Source organism: Pseudochaenichthys georgianus, chromosome 14, assembly GCF_902827115.2.
Source record: "Pseudochaenichthys georgianus chromosome 14, fPseGeo1.2, whole genome shotgun sequence".
NCBI lineage: Eukaryota > Metazoa > Chordata > Actinopteri > Perciformes > Channichthyidae > Pseudochaenichthys > Pseudochaenichthys georgianus.
In genome coordinates this window covers 14,416,307-14,439,182 of record NC_047516.1, presented here as the reverse complement: position 1 = coordinate 14,439,182, position 22,876 = coordinate 14,416,307, and the positions used below count along the sequence as shown (strand labels likewise).

The 22,876-nt window shown below is 41.3% G+C and overlaps 1 protein-coding gene across 2 annotated transcripts in view; it reads left to right on the top strand.

Annotated features, from left to right (window-relative positions):
• The first annotated feature begins 5,710 nt into the window (after window positions 1–5,710).
• Window positions 5,711–22,876, top strand: part of LOC117458346 (cytoplasmic polyadenylation element-binding protein 4-like) — a 29,995-nt gene continuing 12,829 nt past the window's right edge. The window contains exons 1-3 of one of the 2 annotated variants that reach the window (XM_034098754.2): window positions 5,711–6,173; window positions 6,974–8,211; window positions 18,028–18,118. In XM_034098754.2, the coding sequence (XP_033954645.1) occupies window positions 7,021–8,211; window positions 18,028–18,118 (1,282 nt within the window). In that variant the 5' untranslated portion in view covers window positions 5,711–6,173; window positions 6,974–7,020. The remainder of the gene's footprint in view (window positions 6,174–6,973; window positions 8,212–18,027; window positions 18,119–22,876) is intronic. The other variant, XM_034098755.2, reaches the window with a different exon arrangement.

Sequence of the window (22,876 nt, the reverse complement as noted above, 5' to 3'; positions counted from 1 at the left end):
TATTGCTCACACAGTTAAATGTTGATAGTGCTGGCTTTTAGGGGATCCCTATCCTAGCTATAAACAAAACAACTCTTGGTTTTAAAATCCATGGTACACTCCAAAGGGAGACATAAGTGTGTCAACCAAAGTCCATGGAAATCAATCTTAAATCTGTTGATATATTTCAGTTTGGACTAAAGTGTTGAAAACCAACAGACAGACAGACTGATCAACAACATTGCCATCCATAGAGCCACGCTATAAAAATAAATTGCTAACTTAAGAGACCAGGATGACACAACCATGGTTAAACCATATTATAAGAACAGTATAAGTTGTAAGGACAACATGTGTGTCTTTTAATAACACAGCTAAAACTCCACCAGTTAATGGTTGGAAACAGTTGCTCTCAACATTCCATGTTTCCAAATTACAATAATTCCTGCAAAAATGACTAATTTAGCTTGACTGGATCTGTGACTTGAACATCATATGATTACAAAGAAAACAGTTGAAGATGACCAAAATTATGTTTTTTTTTGTATTGCTTGAGGCTGGCCACTACAGCCATCCAGCATCTGTTGTCCTGGCTACTTTCATGCTGTCACCCAGCCAGACTCATCAGCCATGGAAAAGTGCCCAGAAGGTAAATGAAACCACTCCTGCTTTAGCGCCATGGTTCCTCAATTGATTTCACACACATCTGTGCACATTCTTTAATTACACTCAAACACTTTCTCACACACACAAGGCTCTTTGACGGATCAATACTTGTTTCAAAAGGTTACTTCTCGTGTTAATATATAAGACATATAAAATAAAGATGAAAATGAATGAAAATGAGCCGAATCTGAATCTCTTTAATGTGTCACCAACAGTGAATGAATGAACAAGTAGCTCAAATTTAACATTGCCATGGCAACAACAAATTCACACATTGCAGACTGCCTCATATAGAGTACAAGAGATCACAAAAGATAGAGGGATGTACTTAAAGATATATAGATGGACAAACATAATGATACTTCTTTCTGTACGTCGTTGACCCAATTTCCACATCAGAAGGTTCAATAGTATTTGGGCTAAACCAAGACGCAGTGTTTAGAGCCAGTTCTTTGTGAAACCTTTTGGCATTGATGTGCTCAATTCTCATCTGATTCTCGTGACTAACACAAGGGCGAAAATGAGTAATCTACCAGTACTAATTTTCTATGCCAGTTATAGTAATTATGCAAATGTTGCCAATTTTCTCCCTGAAGTTGGTGCCCCTCCAAATGTAATTCATTACTTTTTTTCCCAGTTCATAAATTGTTTGGCACATTTACTTTTAAGACTGGCAATGTTTTTTCACATCACCTGTCATTCCTTTATTGATTTGAACAATGAGTGAAACTGCAGCTTTTCCAGTTTTGTAACAATGGAAAAATATTGAATTTCGAAATATGTGTTAACTCCCTAACACATTTGCTCAAACTAGTAGTCTAGGACACTCACATCACTAACCCCCAGCTGCTGCTCTGTTGTAATTTATTATCCCTTCTGTACCCAGTGGAGTCATGAAATCAGCCTGACCTTTGCACACACACACACACACACACACACACACACACACACACACACACACACACACACACACACACACACACACACACACACACACACACACACACACACACACACACACACACACACACACACACACACACACACACACACACACACACACACACACACACACACACACACACACACACACACACACACACACACACACACACACACACACACACACACACACACACACACACACACACACACACACACACACACACACACACACACACACACACACACTCAGTCCAAGTGTATTTTCACAGTCATCGTAGCCCCGGCAGAGACCTCTTTGGCTTAATTAGTCTAGAGTCCCATTGGAAAATAAACTTGGCAAAATAAACTCGACAGATGAAGGTTGTGAGATGGCTTTCAGAAAAAATAATACAACACTGAGGAGATGTGTGTATATAAAAATAGGGACACCGATGTTTACTTTTCAATATATGTATTCAATTATGTTATCAATAATAATGAATTATTAATTTAAATCTATCAATATGACTAGACATATTGGGAAGCTGACTGAGGCTTTGCCACATGTATCATGTCTTCTTTGTGTGTGAAGATTATAATAATAAGATCATAGATAAGTAATATGTTTAAAATGAATGCAATTCAATTCAAAATCCTTGTGAGAGACATTTTAAACGGAAACTAGGTCATCATGTTTTAGTGTTTCTTAATACGTTTAATTGGAGAGCTGTCAGATAGGAGCTTCTAGCTTCTACACTCGTGTATATTTGTTTTCACACTCATCCCTGATCCTTATTTGTTATATATGTTGTATCCATCTCCCTCATATTTGCTTTTTGCATCATCTAATTCACCCCCACCACTCCACTCTGTGCCCAGAGGTCCTTGTGTCCCAAAGCCATCCAGGAGTGTGTCCACACTGTTTTGTTAGCAACACAAACACTCCCTGAATATTTCATAAGACACACAACAGCACATCATGAGGCGTTCTTACATTGTCTAGAAACCATCTATCTTGAAATGATATACATAATTTACACAAATACAATTGCTGACAGGTCAAAATCTTGTATTTGTCCCAAATGTCAACTTGGAAAACAGTCATGTTTTTAGATGGATCAAAATGCATTTCTTTATTTAACCTTCCCAAGCCCCGGTGAAAATACTGCAGGATTATCTCTAACATCAGAATAGCATGAAATTGTTTCAGATTGAAATTTAAATATTTTAAGTTATAAATCGCCAACATTCGAGTTATGACATGAGCATGTGCACATTTGCACTCAGACACCTCTGTGCACACATACCAATGATCGTGCACACACATGCACTCTGGGAGGAATACACCATAATTATGCCTAAGGTAAAAGGCGATTAATTTTTTAATGGATTCCATGTTTTATTCATAGCACCTATCCAGTCTTGGATATGGCAGAGAACACACAAAACCATTGCCAGAAAAAAATTGCTATTAGCTATTTAATACAGAGGCTGAATTACACATCTAGCACAGTAGCATTTTGGATTCAAACCGTAGATGTATACACAATTATTTTCACAAGTATATATGTTTTTGTTGGTTTAGGACATGGAGAATGTGACAGAGAGTGAAAGAGAGATAGAGAAAGGGAAATAATAAGGAGAGGGTGTTGTCTCCCAGGTGAGGCCTGTAAGACCGGTTACTCCGTCCTTGAAACCTTTAACTGTGCTGAGCTCTCTGCCTAAACAACCACCCATCTGTGAGAGGAATACTCCGCCCTACAAGAGATACTGTGAAGCTGGAGCACATTTAGGACTGTCAAACATGACTCCTTCCTCCTGCTGATCTTGCCCTCAAGCACACGATTAAGATTTCACTTGAACATTTGGTTTGTGGATAAAAATGCAGATTAGAAAATGAGCAAATGGAATGGAGGTCGGAGATGGAAATGACAAAATATAAAAGAAATGCATGAGACAAGCGTTAGCTGCCGTACTAGTGTTGGACCTATTACATTGATTAAAAAGCAATGCAGGGATAATAATTACTTCTCAAAGATAGCTGCTGAATTATTATATCATCATCCTTACACAATGAATTAACTATATAATTATGAAGAAGACAAAGTTGTTGGAATATCCTGCACGCTAGACTCAATATTTTCTGATTACGAAAAACGCCTTACATGATATTTAAATGGAACTGACAACTACAATTTAACAATGTGAGCTTGAGAGTTTTATCTCGAAATCATGCAGTTTTGGCATGCTACTCCTTTCTAAAATTGTATTTAATGACAATAGAACAAAAAAACTGTGTTCCCTAGTAGGGTAAAAGCTTTTGCGAAAATCTGAAAATGTTGCAGTTGTAAAGAACTTGGTCTCAGCAAACATTTAAAGTAAGTAGAGTTTGTCATTTGTCTGCTCGTTTAAGCGCATGCAGAGCTTACATTTTTATCATTTCCAGCATCAAATTATACCTGTTGTACTGTTAGAAAGAAATCACTTTAGGGCCTCTAACATATATTGCATGTGAGGATATTTTCACCGCTTGCAAGCTAAATGTAAATAGTGTTACTATCAGACATCTGTAATCTATTTTCTTTTTTTGTCGGATTACTAAAAGCCGGCCACTCCCTAACCCTGCCAATACCTGCCATCACCCACCTTCCATAGCATGCTCATCCTTTCTGTACACATTTAATAATGCAGTCCACAACGGATTCCCTAATTTATCACTCTCTAGCAGCTGGACTTGAAGTGACAGATTTATTAGATAGCCGTTTGTGGCTGTATGTAACTCTGCCAGTTGAGGGTCGGCGATACTGACAGAGTCAAAGCTGTTTGATGACCTCGAGGTGATAATGACCGTACAGGAGAGAAGGACACAGAGGAGGACACAGAGGGAGATAAAGAGGGAGACACAGAGACAGGGGAAATGGTGTGGGCGGGTGATGGGGGAACATTTTTTCTGGACGGTCAGACACATATTGGGCAATACGTTTGGTGTTTTCTTTCTCCAGGAAGTCGTCCAAGAACTTGTGCAGCATATTTAGAGCCGGGCTAGCTGTTTTCTCCTGCTTCTAGGCTCTAGTAAGCTAACACAAACAGTACATATACAAATATATAGTAAATGTATGTAGTGTCTAGTGAAACATATTTTATAAATGTATCAAATGTGGCATAGAACAAAATGTGATACTATTAATTGTTCACATGTATATGTCCTTTATTATCCATGATAAATGAAAAACTGTCTTCAGGGAGATGACATTTTATAAAAAGGATTTGAATAAAGCTATTGTGTATACAGTTAATCCTATATACCATAGCCTATGTGCAATACCACCTACACTAAGCGACTAACTGGCTGTACAATTGAATGCAATCCAATAAAACAGTCCTGCCATAACCTGCATCTTTACCAAGCTCATATGTCAAGTGTCTGTTGACATTGCTGGAATCATGTAAACATGTGTATTATTGTGTTCATAGTAAAAGGTGGTGTTGCTGAATACATTATATTGAGAGGAGTGTCTAACCTTTTGACCTTCACATTTACTGAAATGATGCAGAAACACATCGTAATATAAGGCAGCCCTGTACAACACAGCGAGCACTAAATGTGACCTCAGTACTAAAAACTATAAATAAATCAAAACCTCTATGACAGTGTCAACAAAAACCGTATAGAGGGATCCTAAAATAATGAATGGCACTTAGAATATACATAAATAAATAGGAATATAACCAAATGCATAGGAGCAAATAGGATTATAACAGAGACAGCTAGCAATGGTTTCATAGCTTTCTGTTTCATTTCCACATTTACCATGAGATCAAAAAGCTGAAGCAACGGATGCTCCTTCTCTGAGGCATTGCCATCCTTTCGAGGGGGGGTTGGGTATCTCAGTTTTCTCACGACCTGATACCGGCTGAAACGTGAAAGGACAGCACCGTGCTTGCTGGGTGGATCTTCCTTTTTCTTTTTTTATCATATCTGACCTCAGTAGGCAGTACTTACGGATGGCATGGTTGTATTATTGGTGCATGGCCTTTAAATGTTGTAGGAATAAGGCGAGGCTGCCGGCTCCTCCAGCCAATCAGATACCGAGGTGTGGCTCTGCGAGGGAGTGATCACGGTGCAGAGGGGCGGGGCTAGAAGCGGAAGTGAGTCTCGGCTGATCTCTCGCTGTCATTCGGCCACGGTCGGTTTCAGGAGAGAGGGGCAGCCCAAAGAAGCATACAGGAATCAGGCTTGCTCCGTAAGAAAGACAGTTAGCGAAAAAAATATACAGCAAATTAAGCGAACAATGAAACCGATCGTTTAAGGCTTGTGAAACATCTGCGGCAGGGTATATCTCACTCAGTGACACGTTAACAAAGCTCTTTGATCACACAGTCCAGATTAGAGGAGAGAGAGAGAGCTGTGTCATTGAGCAGGCAGGACACGTCAGGAGAAGGGAGAAAAAAAGCTGACCGACTGCACTGTACGAGTCAGCTATCAAATCGTCTCTGAAAAGATCTGCCTGACGCACTCATTTTTCAAGGACACCACCTTTCGCTTTCGAACCGAAGGAAGGATCTCGAAAGACATCGCCGAGGTCGAAGCTGGTGATCAGAAGGTGAAAAGACATTTTTATTCTCCTGTATTCTGCTGAAGCCTGTCCAGCTAACTAGCATATATGCTAACGGTTGATAGCTTGCTAGCTAACATTAGCAACGGATGGAAATGTTAGCCGGCAAGCTAATTTGTCTAGTATATTTCAACCACTTGATTGTCGGCTTTTACCTGACGTGTACAAATGTAATATGAACAACTGACACTATTCATGGAATTGCTTATATCTGATACATTTTGGGGTTGGTCTCTGGTGACAGCTGTCAAACAAGGTCGAGTAATTTTGCTCTTAACGTTATAACGGTTGCTTGTTAATTCTATAAACGTTCATTGATATGTTTTACAGCGGCGATCTGTTAAAGGTTGCATTGTGGGTAATTCATAATCTGTCAGTTGGTCTTTCCAAATGGAGATTGTGTCGACTCGACACAGCAGTGTTTCAAGCTATATTAGTGGCTGCCAGCAGCTCAGCTGAAGATTTACAAGCTGGCAACGTCACGGGGTTATAATTAGCTAAAGATGTAATGTTAACTGGTTGACATTTTTAAACTGACCATAGTAATAAGGGCAGATTGTTCAGTGCTAGAATGAGCTCATTCATGACAGTGTTGTATGATTATCATATGTCTAGGCATTCACAAAGGGAGATTTAAAGTCCCAACAGAAACATATATATATTTTATGTCACTAGAAAATGTCTATGGCCATCACCTAGTTGTTTCTAAATCCCTTGATCTATAGTGCAATGAGAAAGGCTGACTGCTAACTCATTGCCTGCCATCCTGTGTGCTCTTCTCTCAATAGGACCAAACGATCACGGGATAGCATTTGTGTGTGGGGGGAGAAAACAAATGGGGGATTACGGGTTTGGTGTCCTAGTTCAAAACAACACTGGCAACAAGTCTGCATTCCCGGTCCGAATCCACCCGCATCTGCAGCCCCCACACCACCACCAAAATGTGTCGCAGAGCCCTGCTGCCTTCATAAACAGCACCACAGCCGCAGGGAATGGCACCACAGGAGGCTCTCCCTGGCTCTTCCCTGCCTCTGCCACCCACAACAGCGTGCAAGACGAAATCCTGGGGGGCCAAGAGAAGCCCAAAGCACAGCAGCAACAGGAAATGCAAGAAACGCAAGAAAAGCAGCAGCAGTTGTCCCCTGGGAGTCACCAGGAGGTTGGAAATGGTGGTGGGATCATTTCAGAACTGGAAAAAGCCCGGTCAGAGGATGCCAAGACTGACAACGGCACGTCTGAAGGAAGTAACGGAAAGGAGAAGCAGCTGCGTCTTGAGTCACCTGTCTTGACAGGCTTTGATTACCAGGAGACGTCTGGTCTTGGGGGAAATGGCCAGGTCCAGTCCAGTACAACCTCCTCATCACTGACCAGCTTCAATAATTGGTCAGCTGCCATTCCACCGGCGCCATCAACCATCATCAATGAAGATGTCAGCTTCTTCAACCCGGCCTCTGCCAACAACGGGCCCCTGCTGTTCCAGAACTTCTCACACCATGTCAGTCCAGGGTTTGGTGGGAACTTCTCCCCTCAAATTGGTCCAGCGGCGGCCTTGTCCCAGCACCACCCAGCTCCCCCACCACACCCCCACTTCCAACACCCTCATAACCAACACCAGCAGCATCGACGCTCCCCGGCCTCTCCACACCCTCCTCCGCCCTTTCCGCACAGGAATCCGGCTTTCAGCCAGTTGCCGCATTTGTCCAACAGCCTGAACAAGCCCCCGTCCCCTTGGGGTCCAGCCAGCTACCAGAGCCCCTCTCCCTCCCCTGGCTCCTCCACCTCCTGGAGTCCCGGAGGAGGCTATGGGAGTGGTGGCGGTGGCTGGGGAGGGTCTCAGGGCAGAGATTATCGCAGAGGGCTGAATGGCGGGATGACCCCCATCAACTCTATCTCTCCACTGAAGAAGACCTTCCCAAACAACCATGTGGCATCCCAGAAGTACCCTCGCAACAGTCCCGCAGGCTTCAACCCCAAGTCCTGGATGGATGAAGGAGTCGGCCGCAGTGACAACATCTTCCCCTTTCAGGTCAGTTTACATGTGATAGTATGCAATGGTGGTCATACAAAGAGACTATTAAATGTTTTCCTGTGATGATTATGTACCTAAGCATGTTTGTTTTCTGTGTGAATATTTTTTAGCAGTGCCACTTGCTACCAGAATGATTAAAGATCACTGTCATTTGCTAGCTGTTGATTTTATTAAAGTATCTGGTATAGCTGCTATTTTTAGACATGGGGGGAGGGTATGTATTTACATGATGCATTTGTTACCGTGTTAGCTTAGAAATCAGTCCTTGGACTCTGTACTTCCACAGCTGTATGTCCCTGATGATGACTAATGTGACACTGCAGTGGTGTGTGCCACGCACACGAGCTGGGGGGTTGTAGTGAGGAGTAGGGGAGGCATCATGGATGAAGGGAAAAGGCGTGGAAAGGGATGCGGAAATGGTAGAGGGAGTTAGAAATATGGGAAGCAGGAGAGTGTGGATGGACGACCAAGGATGACAGAGACTGTGATGTAAGGAAAAATGTAGACATAATCATAGGACTTCTATTATTCTCGCCAGAAGCAAGGTCATTTTGTAGATTTATTGCCCGAGCCTAATGCCCAATGATTGTTCAGGATTATCGCTTAATGTATCACCTGCTCATTGCTGCCATAGGCTTGCATCTCCTTTTCAAAATGCCAGCCTATTCATGGTTTAATTTTGATAGCCGGGTCCATTCTCAATGAAGATGGTGTGAATAATTGTATTATCACATTTAGAAAACAGCAAATACAATTGATGAAAGGAGGTAAAGGGAGATAAATTCATTTTATTGATCTAGCTGATGATTGATTTTGTCGGTCGTTTCAAGGAGGCGGGGGAGGAGAGAGTAGGTCTCCAACAGGCCCAGTTAGACCTGATTCCCTGATAAAAGGCTTCTTTAAGTGCTTTACATATCCTTTGCCTCCTGACCTCTTGTGCTTTGTCAAATTAACTTCTGGTCAGTCATAGTTACCGGATTGCCATCAGTTTCCCCATTTAGTTTTTTATCTCGGATGTAGATGACAGTATTAAATTGTCTGAATGCTTGCCTGTGTGGTTTCGGCTGTCGGACAATAGCCTAACAGCATTACTAATTGGTTTTAGACCACAAGTAAGGAAGTACTTAATTTCCTGGCCATGCCCACCCATTGGGCAAGCCAAGTAAGCAATTTCCAACAAAATAGCAAATTGCCTCAGTTTATACTTTAGAAAGTGATGCCTGCTGTGACCTTTCGAGGAGTTTTCTTATCTCGACTTGCAATGATTGACTCACAGAGCACCACAGGCCAAACGGTAAGGACGCTGTGCTGACATGTCTCGGCATGTCTTAGGCATATTGTTGAATAAGTGGCAAAGCTTACCTTGCGAGCAGCTATTTACCATTAGCTAATTGCTGAAGGTAGTCATGGGGTCAGGTTTATATTTGGCTTTTTCCAAATCATTAGGGCCTAATCCTTGTTCATGTTTTGGAGTTATATTATGCTAAAATTGATTCTTTCAAGCATCATTCAAATTTACACTGTACCTAGGAACAGTAAATGGTGTAAATGCTGTATATAAAAGGCTACAGATGAGCAAATCGTTTTTCCGTCCTAAGTGTGAATCTATATCCATTTTGAGGAATAGAGAGCCCCTCCTGGTAGTCCCCATGTTGTCAGATTTAAGATAAAGCTTGCATGGCTATAGCGGCAGTATGTCATCACGTTGAATCAGATCAGCTAAAGTAGCATTGTCCTTCTGCCCTCTTGATACGGCAAGGACAGGGGGAGGATGGGCAAAGAATGGCGTGTGTGCTTGTTAATGACTGATTATGCAGGTGTAACCAATTTATAAAGGGATTGCTAGTATAGCTTTGGGAAATTAGAACAAAATATGTACTGTTGAGAATTGAAGATATACGTTGACACTTAACCATTTAGGATTTATAATTGTAATGTCTGAATAATATTTTGAGACTTACAGCAGACATATTAGATGCTGTAACAACAAGCAATTTCTCTCTTTGTGACATGTTGTGAAATAATCTCGTATCATTTTATGAACCATATATCAGGTGTTTTTCTGAAATGTTAACACATGGTATTCTTCCACTCCCTGTAATTGAATAGGATAAAAGTGTCATTTCGGTGTGATATATAGATCAGGTTTCAGCGTTGAAGCTGTCACAGTAGGAAACACTGTTCAATTATTACACAAGCCACCAAGTGTCAGGTTTATCTTGTCACAGGCCTCCTCAGTGCAGTTCAGGCTTTAAGATCTGCTGTCCATTTTATTTTCATTAACCTTTTAACATTTTATTGCCTTTGCTGACAAATTGCAAAAGACAAATATGTTATATCAATAGATTTGCTGAGCTGTACTGTACTCAAAATAGTTCTTGTCATGTCTTGTCGAGATCATGCACAGCTCAGATGACTCATGACACATGTTGCCTCACACAAGGCAACCCCACGTTTGGTAACTGAAACAGCAGCTACCGTACACATGAACTAAACAGAACCCATGAGGAACTGTCACACTGTTTCACTCCAAGTCCTCTCCTAGCGTCTCCATTTTAGCTCTGACAAGAGATGAAGGATTAGTGGCTTTTGCTTTGGAATTTCCATTTGATCTATTTCTTTGTACACTTTTGAACTAGATGTGGTTGTAACATATGGCTCACATAGACAAAGTAGATAGTATCATATTTGTAACATTTATAGTAAGATGCTAGTCAAACACACCATTAAAACAACAATACATCATTGGTGAGGTATGTTAAAACAGGTAACTGCTACAGTTGAGATCCCTTTCTTTGCCCACTTTGGCACCTTCTTAGAATTGCCTAAGGCTAGGACATTAGTTTTTGTGTATATGATCAATATGTAGATGTAACTTGAGAACCAGGCCATACGCCTTTTGGTGGATATTTTATCCAAAATGGTGTACAGCACCATGGCACAAAGAGGGAGAAAATGTTCCAGTACTGTGGCTGTTGCTGCAGAAGGCTGGGCCACTGCTGTATTAGAGCAGCTTTAGTATTTGGGATGGGCTCCAGGCCAGGCACACTGCTGCTAACTGCTAATACACTGGTCAGCTAGTAACTAACCTCAGGCAAGAGATTTGTAATTTTTAAACGCCAGAAAATCTTTTATTTTCTTGCTTTTTTTCCTTTCTATCCATTCATTCGCTATACCTGCTTATACTTGAGGGGGCAGTGAGCCAATCTCAGCCGACACTGGGCGAGAGGCGGTGTACACCCAGGACCTGTATCTAGTCAACCACAGGGCTGGCATGTCAGGCAACCATTTAAGCTCACATTTAAACCTATGGGCTATTTTGGAGTTGCCAATAAAACTAACCTTTTTGATTCTAGGAGTCAACATAAGCTCCCTCGCAAATTGTCTTTCTTTCCTTGCTCACTAATTCCTCACCTGTGAATTTCAAGGTCAGAGGCCTGGATCTAAGCCAGGACAGGATATTGTCTCAGTAAGCTGCCTGGGTAACTGTTGGTTACAGCTCCCTCCTGTCTGTTTGTGTAGCTTAGACATACTGCAGCCTTTTACAGTGCTGTTGTATGAACGTACTTTATTAAACTATCTCCCCGTGTCTGCAGTGGAAACACCTGTTGTCCGATTTGATCGTTCTGTTTCCTTTTGACATTTCTTATTCTTTTAAAGGCTGTCTAATCAATGTGACAGGTCTTTAGGCAAGTATCAGATATTATCCAGTGATTTTCTTTACCCATTTATGACGTGTGAAGTACCTGCTAATGTTGAGGCTTTATTTTAACGCAAGAAGCTTCCTTTTTCTCAGGTAGCCTTCCTTCGGTTATTCGTGAAGTGTGCATGCAAATTGTCTTGCGTGCATGTCCACTAACAAACGCTCCTAGCTTTTACGCTCTAGAGGCCCCAGGTTTCAGCCATTGCCTCTGCCATTGGTGTTAAATTAGAGAAATGTTTTTTTACACTAATGAGTGGCCTAAGCTTTTCTGGCAAGCACATAACTCTGCTGCTCATACAGCCTCATTGTGCTATTCTCACAGCCTCGAAAGACGCTCAGAAACGGGAAATAAGAGTGTGTGTGTGTGTGTGTGTGTGTGTGTGTGTGTGTGTGTGTGTGTGTGTGTGTGTGTGTGTGTGTGTGTGTGTGTGTGTGTGTGTGTGTGTGTGTGTGTGTGTGTGTGTGTGTGTGTGTGTGTGTGTGTGTGTGTGTGTGTGTGTGTGTGTGTGTGTGTGTGTGTGTGTGTGTGTGTGTGTGTGTGTGTGTGTGTGTGTGTGTGTGTGTGTGTGTGTGTGTGTGTGTGTGTGTGTGGTGTGTGTGTGTGTGTGTGTGTGTGTGTGTGTGTGTGTGTGTGTGTGTGTGTGTGTGTGTGTGTGTGTGTGTGTGTGTGTGTGTGTGTGTGTGTGTGTGTGTGTGTGTGAGAATCTGCACATGCCCATGAGTGCATAAGCCCTAATTAGTGCCTGGCCTATGTCTTCTGCCATGTGTCTTAACAAAAGAAGAAGACAAAGCAGAATGTATGCAGGAAGTGTCGTATTGTATTCAGCCCAGCTCAGTAAACACAACAAAGGTGTCGGTTCAGTCTAATTCCCTGCCTCGATCACTCATTTTCCACTACACACACACACACACACACACACACACACAGAGGTTGTTTTTGACAGTTGGGGCTTTTTAATGTCATAGCAGGCCTTTGAAATTCTTTGACCAGGAAGAAGCATAATCGAAAGCATCAAAAGCTCAACCTGCTTCCCTTTCCTGCCTTCCTTTCTTTTTACTTTTGCCGTAACTCGCCACTAGCTTTGCCTCTCTCGGTCAGCCCCTTTCTTTCATCTGCCATTTCCCCCTTCCCTTCTTTGCTTTGGGTTTCCTCTCTCTCCCTTTTGTCTCGGGGATATGATAAGATGGATACAAAATAAGGTAAAAACATCAGCCTTCTCTCGAATGAATCTAAGGTGAATTTTAAATAGTTGGGCGTCTCTCAAAACCTAAAAATCATACTGCACCCAAATATATTTTCTCATGCCCTTTACCCTGTGACTTTCTCCACTCTTCCACCCTCCCTCTACTTCCATTTTTCATTAACAGGCAGGTGACATGGAAGATTAATGTTGGAGTTAATCACCCCCAGCATGCTGTATTTAATCATTTTTATTTTCCTATATGTCATCAAAATATGTTCGAGGTTGCCCTCCCTGTTATGTGGTGGTTAACATTAAAACATGCACGAAGAGCTCTGTTGCTTTGCAGGTAATTTTTCTCACTCTGTTATTTAACAATTTTAAACAAATAAAGATTTAAGATGTTTCATTTTATTAGCTTTCAGGATGTTTTTTTCAATCAAGATTCTCTATCATTGCTGTGTGAGATCTGTTGGGGTTGAGGCTTGGTCTATTTGTGGCTTGGTCTAGGTACAGATTGTATGACATGACACAATTATTTTCTTGATGAATCCCTTAATTATAAGTAGCACATCAAAACAGATTTTCATGTGCCCAAGACCAAAGATATTTGTTTTTAAAGTAATCTAAGGAGGAATATATTCAGCAAATAGTCGAATTTTGGAAAGCTGGAACCATGAAATGTTTGTCATTTTAGCTTGAAATAACTTAACAGATTCATCAACAATGGTTCAAGGCAGCTCTAGTATCCTGCAGAGCCCAGGCTAAGTTGCATTGTCCAAAATGTTCACAGTACTATTGTGTTAAGTCTCTCAGGTGAGCTGTTTATAAGATCATTCCTAGTATAGGATTAGGAATGCACTTTTTCATGCAGTCTAAATGTAATGACTTTATATTGACACTAATAAATGAACCCACAGGTCATGTTTCATTCCTCCCACAATGCCCACACAGGTTTATAGTTTTTGTGCACATTCTCTGATCCACTGAGCCCACGCTGCTGCTTTTCAAATTGATTAAATGAAATGAGATGATTCACTCTCTACTTGTTTAAACCCAGTGCTTTTAGATAAGGTCAGTACACATTTGTTGATCCAGGGTCAAACGTTCAAAAATGGTGACAGGATGGTAGAGGCACTTTGCGGTGCTGGTTAATGCAAATCGATCCATCATTATTCAGAGCCACTGTAAAAAAGAGGATGTTTTTCGCCTTTCTATTCCATTAACTTTAACTAGATTGGGTCATGGTTATTAAATCCGTTCTGCCTCCCCATGTATACCGGGCTACATTTGACTGAAGCCACCAAATAATACACCATGTACTGCCATGTCCACTATCTTTATACCTATGGCCTTGGGTTAGAATGGGCACGCTTTTATAGATAGATCTGATGTGGACTGCACTGTAAATCCTGTATGTCTTGCCCACAGCTGTGTGTGTGTGTGTGTGTGTGTGTGTGTGTGTGTCTCTGGATGTAACGAGTGACTGTGTGTATTTGTGCAAGCCCTGCAATATGTCAGGGATGAGTACTTTGCTGGTCAGCTGGCCAGTTGTTGAGAGAGAGAAGGATGTACGAATCTGATGATTAATCATCCTCTGCACCTCTCCAGGCTAATGCTTAGCAACTGCAGAGCACAAGCCAGATCTCATGTCCGCCATACTGAGCCCATCTCAGCCACAAAATGAATTCCTTTTCTCCTGAAGCAATATCATCGGATTACCTTGCAGTGCTACATCAGCCAAGATACATCTGGAATTGTACCAAGGAGATGGTACAATAGAGTATAATGACAAATAAGAATAGATGATTGAAGCTGTAAAAAAACAAACCAGGAAAGGCTCCTGTGTCCGGCTCAGTTTTAATAGTATACTTCAGAAATACCATAACTAAGAGCCATATTGCACTTTAATGCCCTGTATTTGTCCTGGGTAATGTGCTCAAGAGCTTGCTTTAGATGTACTCACCAGTGGGTTGTATGCTTCCCCCCACTAAGCAGTTCTTCACTTGTTTCTTCTTCTCCTGTCTTTGAGTTTTTGGTTTATTTGACCTAAAGCAATTGCCTAAGTCCACATAAGATACTGAGGCGGATATGAGAAAATAGTCAACCTAGCCTGGCCTATATCCCTGTATTAATATTTGTTTAGAGGGAGAGTGTGTACTTCTACCCATGTCATCTCTCTGTTAGCATGGTTCCTCAGTCAGTGTGAGAAAACTACACCGGCCAAAACGCTGGTGAAATGTTGGCTACGGCTGTGGATTGTTGGCTGTTTCATCGGCGAGTAGTGTGTGCCAGACTTTCAACAATTGGTCTTTGGTTGATCAGATAGTAAAGCTATTGGATTTCGGGTTCAGGCACCAGACGGTAGATGAAAAAATAAGCTGCCTGCCTGCCCCGACCCTTGGTCATATGACGTAGTTCTGTTGTTCTGAACCCTTTAGCATTTGACCCCTGTGGAGCTCATTGAGCAACAAGGTTTGTTGTGAGCCTTTCTTCCCAAGGTGGTTCTGCTCTCAGACTTTTCTCAACAGACGTTGGCCTAATGTTTGTATGAACTGGTTTCTGGATAACGGAGTGTGTGATCGAGAGGTTATGCATTGATGTATTTGTTGGAAAAACAAAGTGGTGAATGTAGAGGGATTGAACATTCAGATTACTTTTAAGTTGACAGAGATGTTGGGTAACTCTTGTTGTGCAAGGCCTGTCCATTATCAGTCAGGTCGAAGGCAGAGCTGATCACAGTGTTTGTCAGTATATTTTCAGACTGACTTTGACAGAAAGCTGCACATTTAATTATGTACTATTATTTTGTCAGGATTGTAGATTTTCTTGAAGATTTTAATTTACAGGCGTTCAAGTAATGTCACACTTTATTCGTATTGTGTAATTGTTAACATCAGCCCACAGTTGTCGCCTTTTGTTTTCTTCATACATACATACATACATACATACATACATACATACATACATGAGATCTCAAGTAGGGTGCACAATAGACCTCAATCACACCTTGATGTGAACTGCTTCTACACCTGCTTATTATTTTCAAACTGGAGCACATAATTGCTGTTTTGGGAATGTTACATTTCTCTTAAACTATACACCAAATTAAGTTTCTTTGTTAAAAAAGACTGGCCATGTTGCTGCAGCGTGAAGCTTTATGATCTATAACACCTCACTGTTCACAAGTTTCAAGACATGGCATCATCAAAAAACTCACATTTCATTATTTGGTCTGTCAGCATCTTGCCAGACTCAATCAAATCTAAGCGGATGTTTTCCAGACTTAAATCTAATAGCAAAAAATGTTCTCATGTATTGGCACGGCTATTTTAAAAGCATGGCTCTTTAAAGTCCAGCAGCCTCTCCTTCTCCCTGTGTTAAATATTTGTGCATTTACATCACTATATGTTTACATAAAAGGCTAAGGTTATTATTTTGCAAGACAAATAGTTTAAAAGTATTTTATCACTACATGTTTGATACAATGGGTATGATGCAGAAAGGAAAAAAAATGTATTTCAGTCGTGACCAGACAGTTAGGAAATAAATAACCATGAACATTTTAGTCACCATGTAGGGTTTATTGAAAAACAACATTAGCCAGAAGAGTCTGTGCGGTGTGAGCGCTCTGACGCATACATGAGGAACACACCACTTTCAAGGTATTTCTGCTTTTAGGGTGGCATCGGAGAATAACGGGAACATTGGGGATAGACAGAGGAAAGAATGGGCAATCACTCATGTGATGTTGTGGGGACATTTAGCGCTGACTGTAAACATAAACAAGGAGAATATACATACAATACTATAGTCTTCACTGTGGTTGTTTTGGATACAAGGAAGCCACAATAGTTCATCAGGTTGTTATCATGTTGTTGTCAAAAGCGGCTCTCTTTCCGTTTGGCTGAGGTGAAGTCAAAACAGAAGCCTTATCAGCATGGCACTTGGAGAATGTGTTTGTTTATGGGCCCGTGTTTTTGGTGCCTGCATATATTTTGTGTACACATTCATGGTTGTGATTTCTCTTACACATATGTGTGCGTACACATAAACATTTGCAGTATGGAGGGTATGCCAAGGTTCCCCTGTTTGTAGGTGACAAAGCTGTTGCCCAAGAATTGGCTCGGCTCCTGTTTCGTTCTACTGCTGGTTTTACTGTTGACTTCCATTACGATGCATTTATAGCTCAGTTAGGTTGTCGGTTAAGAACACATAATAACCACATGACGACGAAAATAGTGTTTAGTTGTTTTTTTAAATACAATATAATATTGTAAACAATAAGACATAGATACATTTAATTATGCCAACATAAATACATGTCCCATCGTCGTCTATTTTTGTCTTTTTAGCTTCGGTTTGGGGGCTAGAAAACCAAAACAGGACGGCGGCATCTTTAGAGCAGAATAAAAATCAGTTAAGCAGGCAAAAAAGAAAACTTTTATCTCAGTTTTTACATAAGTCTGCAGAATATATTAGTGAATCACTTGAGATTCCACTCATGTGAAACTAGGGCTCACTCCTAATTTGTGTTGTTTGTCACTCCTGCTATATAGGCCAATGCCAAAAGCTGTGAGAAGCATAAAAACAGCGTCCATCATGAAGTGGAATCTTTGCAGTATCTTGGTATTGCATGTATTCGTAGGACAGTAGAAAGAAATGTGAAGTGCTATTATGTCTTTTTCATTTTTCGAAAAGTATTTGTATGCTCTTGTTTTTTTTCTCTCTGATCAGCTTGAATTAACTGAGGCAACGTTACATACAAAGATTCAGATAAATATAATTGCTCAAGTTGCTTCCATGGACCAGCTGAATCTTCAACTTGAAAGCGTGTTGGCTGCCACACAATGTATTGATTTTTCGATGTCTTTGAAGCAGGGAAAGAAAAAGTAATGAATGTTTCTGGTCTTTCTCTTCTTTCTGTAGGAGCGCACCAGGTCATTTGACAGCTTCAACATGAACACGCTGGAGAGCTCCCTGATCGACATCATGAGGGCCGAGCAGGACACCCTGAAAGGTGAGGATTGAATTCACGAACATTAAACACTTAACATCCAGTAACGATTGTGCGCTCTGTTGACGGCACATACGTAGTGCCTAGAAGACGAAATAATGACTCGATTCATCAATGTTTGGATTTCAGTCACTGACGATCCATACACAAACTAAACTAAAAACATGAGTTTGTACCTGGTGTATTCTCCCACTTTAGCTGTTCTTCTATAGGTGTGGACAAGTGTGGTTTGATTTTTATGTGTTACACTTCAAGGTAGAGCTGATCATACCTAATACACACTTACTCACGATTTACCTAATTCTTAGCAGCAACGTTTCACTTCCTCCACAGATCTGGGGGGTATACTACGAAGCAGGATTTTCGCTTCGCCGGCTAAATTCAGGGAAAACTCCGGCTTTCCGGTCCTATGAAGCTGGTTCTCTTTTTAGCAGGCTAGATCTCCATGGTAACTTATGCTTAGGTCGGGACCAGGTTAGGTTGCAGGCTAAGAGCTCAACTCAGTGAAAGCACTGCCTGCTGACCAATCAGAGCTCAGTGTGCGGAGTTTAAAGCAATCAAGTCATATTACAGGAGAAAGGAAATACAGAAAAGCTGCCGATGCAGGAAAGACGGCCGGCAAAAATCACCGACTGTGTGAACGTGAACATGAATAGAATATCACCTCCCATCTTCAGAGCAATCTGACTATTATAACATTAGCGTTAAGAAAGCTTACTTAAATATCTGTCACAACATAAGTACCCGGATCAGAGTACATTAAGTACAGTCCGCGGCATATCACTTCATAATGTATCATATATCTCCTTATCTGAGTCAGCTGAGCCGTATCTGGCCGTGCAACACTCAGTGTCACATACTGTATGCAGAAGTATTATTTTAAGCAACACATAAGTTGACGAAACACTCGAGACAAATGTAATTGAAGTCAGATCGTGTTTTAGACGGGGCAGTGATATCATAAACCTGTTAATGTACGCATTCAAACACTTGTTCTTTTACCAGCTGTATTCACCTTGCAGGTGCAGCTATGTGGCTTTTATCCTGGATAAAGTGTTTAAGTCATGGATGTTTAAAGTTGAACTTCTTCATATGTCTAATATTATAGTTGACTTTTCATTCAGGAAGTATGACGCTGCGCTGTCAGTACGCTTCTCCATGTTTGTGATTGGTCGAATGCTCCAAATACCACCCCTTTCATGTGAACGCGCACCTAACTAGATAGGACACGGCTGACTTGAGCGATCCACTTGATAACCAGCGTCGTAGTACCGTTTAGCGACAGCGCGTTTGTTTTGGATTAGGCCAACCGGCTAACTCAAACATATCCAGGTTAGGTTGAACCAGCTTCGTAGTACAGGCCCCAGATGTCTTCTTCTTGTTGTGATCAACAATAACACGAGAGGTCAAGCCACACCTTTGTGTTCCTCTTCATTTTCACTCTGAATTCAAAACAGCTAAACGTTTTCTCACTTGGGAAATTCAATGCAATGAGTCTGACCTCCTTTTCTCTTTCATTTTGAGAAGGAGGCACAGCGAGAATACAAGGCGGGTGGAAGCTTAGGCTTTGTATTTAAGAGGGGATTTGTGAAATAGATGGAAGGACTCCCACTGATCTGAACTAAAGTTGTTGGCCATCATCAGTTTCTAACGATCACAGCTGCACAGCCTCCTGTTACGAAGGATAACAACAATCTTATAAAAACAATGGTGCACAGTTGTTTCTGTCCAAAAAGTCTGGCACATGTTTGAAAGACACACATCTGTTACCTGAAGTGTGAGGATGTTAATCTTTCAGTGTTCAATCAGAACAAACATATTATCCAGATAATGCCAGTAGAAAGCGAGAACATTAAACCTTTCTCTAGTTAGAAAACAGTGCTTAGAAACTGGGGTAGGCTGATGCTGCACCTTTTAAAGAGATTAGTCCATTGCATTGCTGGGTCAGTGTAAATCCCTGTATTCCTGCTCTTTTATGGATTTGATGAATACGGTTGTGCACGTGCATACACTCAGTTGCCAGTTTATTTGGTACTTCTTGCTTAAACCAATGTAGTGTAAAACGTATACAATTAAATTCCAATCGTCATTCATTTGTGTTTTTGTTGGTTTGCTGTTGAACTTTACTAGGATATACTGATTCCTGTTGCTGATGTTTACAGTAGCCCCTCATTAGACACAATGATAGAAATACACCTAACTGAAACTCTAAACTGGTATTCTAAATAGAATTCATTCCAAAGTACGGGCTGAGACTTGTAATGAGAAAAAATAATCCTGCATTGGAAATTGGACTCTAACTGACCTGGATTATTGATTGATAGAGACTAAGCAACATCTGTTATTGGCTGAATGTTGTTAGGTCAATGGTAACCCAGAAAATAGGTTATTGAATGCAGCAGGTAGCCAGTGTTGTTTATTGTTTAAGAGGGCGTAACTGACAGTTACTATAGATGGAGAGTGCTTAGCTAACAAGAAATACTGTGGCCAATGTTAGCTGTTGGTGGGAAGGGGGGAGCTAAAGGAGTAGTTCTGGTAATGATCGTCGTTTGAAAGGAAACACCTTTGGATTTTAAAGACTCGAGTTTAACACATATTTGAGTACCGTACTTTTCGGACTATAAGCCGCGACTTTTTTCCCCATTTTTTTTGTACAGCTAACGGCCACTAGGGAACCTCCTAAATCTATGGATTTTACAGGTAAAATTAACCACCTTTAACACTATGGGCTCTATGACCGGTCCGCGCCCGCCACCTTTAAGCGGCGGGCTCCAGCAGGAAAAGCTGGAGGCCGGAAAAGAGTGAGACAGGTAGCGCGCCAAAGTAAAAGTGGAACCGAGAGACAGAACGAGAGCAAGACAGACGGACAATTTAGCTGCTGCGGCTTATATGCAGGTGCGCTTTATAGTCCGAAAAGTACGGTAGTTACTTCAAAACAAGATAACCATCTTTTGTTTTGGGCCCCAGAAACTGGTAGACAAAATATCTCAAAAAGCCAGTATCAAGAAGTTTTCCTTTTCCAGAATTTATGTTAGAATGTCTATTTTTTAACATTGAAATACCGTTACTGTGCATGACCTACAAAGAAAGGTTCAAACAGTTCCACCACCAGAATAACAAGATGAGTGAAAACTCTGAGCTCCAGACTCTTCACTTTCACCTCGTATTTATTTCAGCCTCACACCCACTGTGCTCAGCCACTTCCAGCTGTGATGTAATGTTCTGCTGTCAAACTTTAGTAAATCTCCCCTCTATATTAAGAGAGGAAGACTAGAAGGTTAGCTCATCAGCTAGTGCTGGTGTCTTGGCTCCAGCCATGCTGGCACAGATTCCTGCGACTGTTAGATCCAAGAGCATCTGAATACAAAACAAGTTTCCTTGGAAATTGAAAACCCACACACTTCTGCTTTAGAAAGAATCAAACTATGTAGGGTTTGGACATTATGAAGTATTTTTAACTTGAACCTCCTATAGAAGTTGAATGTGAATTATTTGTCCATTTTGTTCAATTCATTCTAGGTTATTTATTCTTCTTATGTCCTTTGACCTGATCTTTCTTCAGTCATCCCCTTCAGATTGGTTCTTATACAGTGCCTCATTCTTTACTGCTTTCACATGATGCATCACGCATTATCTCATCCCACACTCCTTTTTTTTTCCTTTGCCCTTGGTCTGCTTCAAAATTCTACTTTTTTTTAGGGTTTATTCCCTGTTTCCATTATTATAGTCCAGGCGTATACACTGCTGTACCAAGGGTGGCAGTAACTTATGTGACTCCTCTTTTCCCTCACAGCAAAGTAAAAAGAGAAACATAATTACAGCACAATTTCTTTGAGTGCTGACTCTTCTCCAGGCCAACTGTCCCTTGCTCTCTCCTGCTCTCTGTCACATACGTACAGGCATGCCCACACAAATATGCCCACACGACTCTGATAAACCCAGACAGAGTGCATACACACGCACGTTTAGATGCACACACATTTCTCATTCCAGCAGAACATATTGAACTTAGAGAGCGCTATAAAGCAAGCGAAGAGGCGAGATACAATGTCTCTAGAAGTGGCTTTGAATCGCTTCCAGCATTGTCCTGACTGACAGAAAGGATCCCTCTGTTCAACCACTAAACAGACACACACTCACACACCGCCCTGTTGTGTATGTGCTTGTGCATGCATGTGCTAAAACTGTTACTGCACTGAACATGTACTCAGCCAGCAGCTTGCAAATGAGGTTCACAGAGCGGGCACGCAGCACCCTGCAGACACACAGGGATATGGTGTGCTTACGTGCCTGCACATTTGCTCCTCAGAGGCTATTAAAGGCTCTTTCAATCCAATATGAAGGCTTGAGCTGGGATGGACTTTGATTTTGGGAGGCGCACATATCAGCTCAAACACTAAATCACTGAGCTAAATTACAGAGGGAGATAAACTGTTGAATCTTGCCGTGCAGTGTAGAGAAATCTAGCACGTCTACAAACTGGTTTTGGTTGGCACCTTTACATTTATTTTGATTGAAATGTAATTATTTAATGATACGTAAACTAACCTGTTAATGCCCAGATTGTCTTGGAATATTTAGTATACTATCGTACAGTATAGTGGCTTCCACAACCATGGGGTGACACGTCCTAGTTTCTGTGTTTGAGTTGTTTTATGCACCACATCTACCAAGTACTGTGTGGATGAATAGGCGAGGTGTGGGGGAGAGGCCATCAGATTTCCATGTGACCGAGGCGTCGGAATGCACCAATCACAGGGC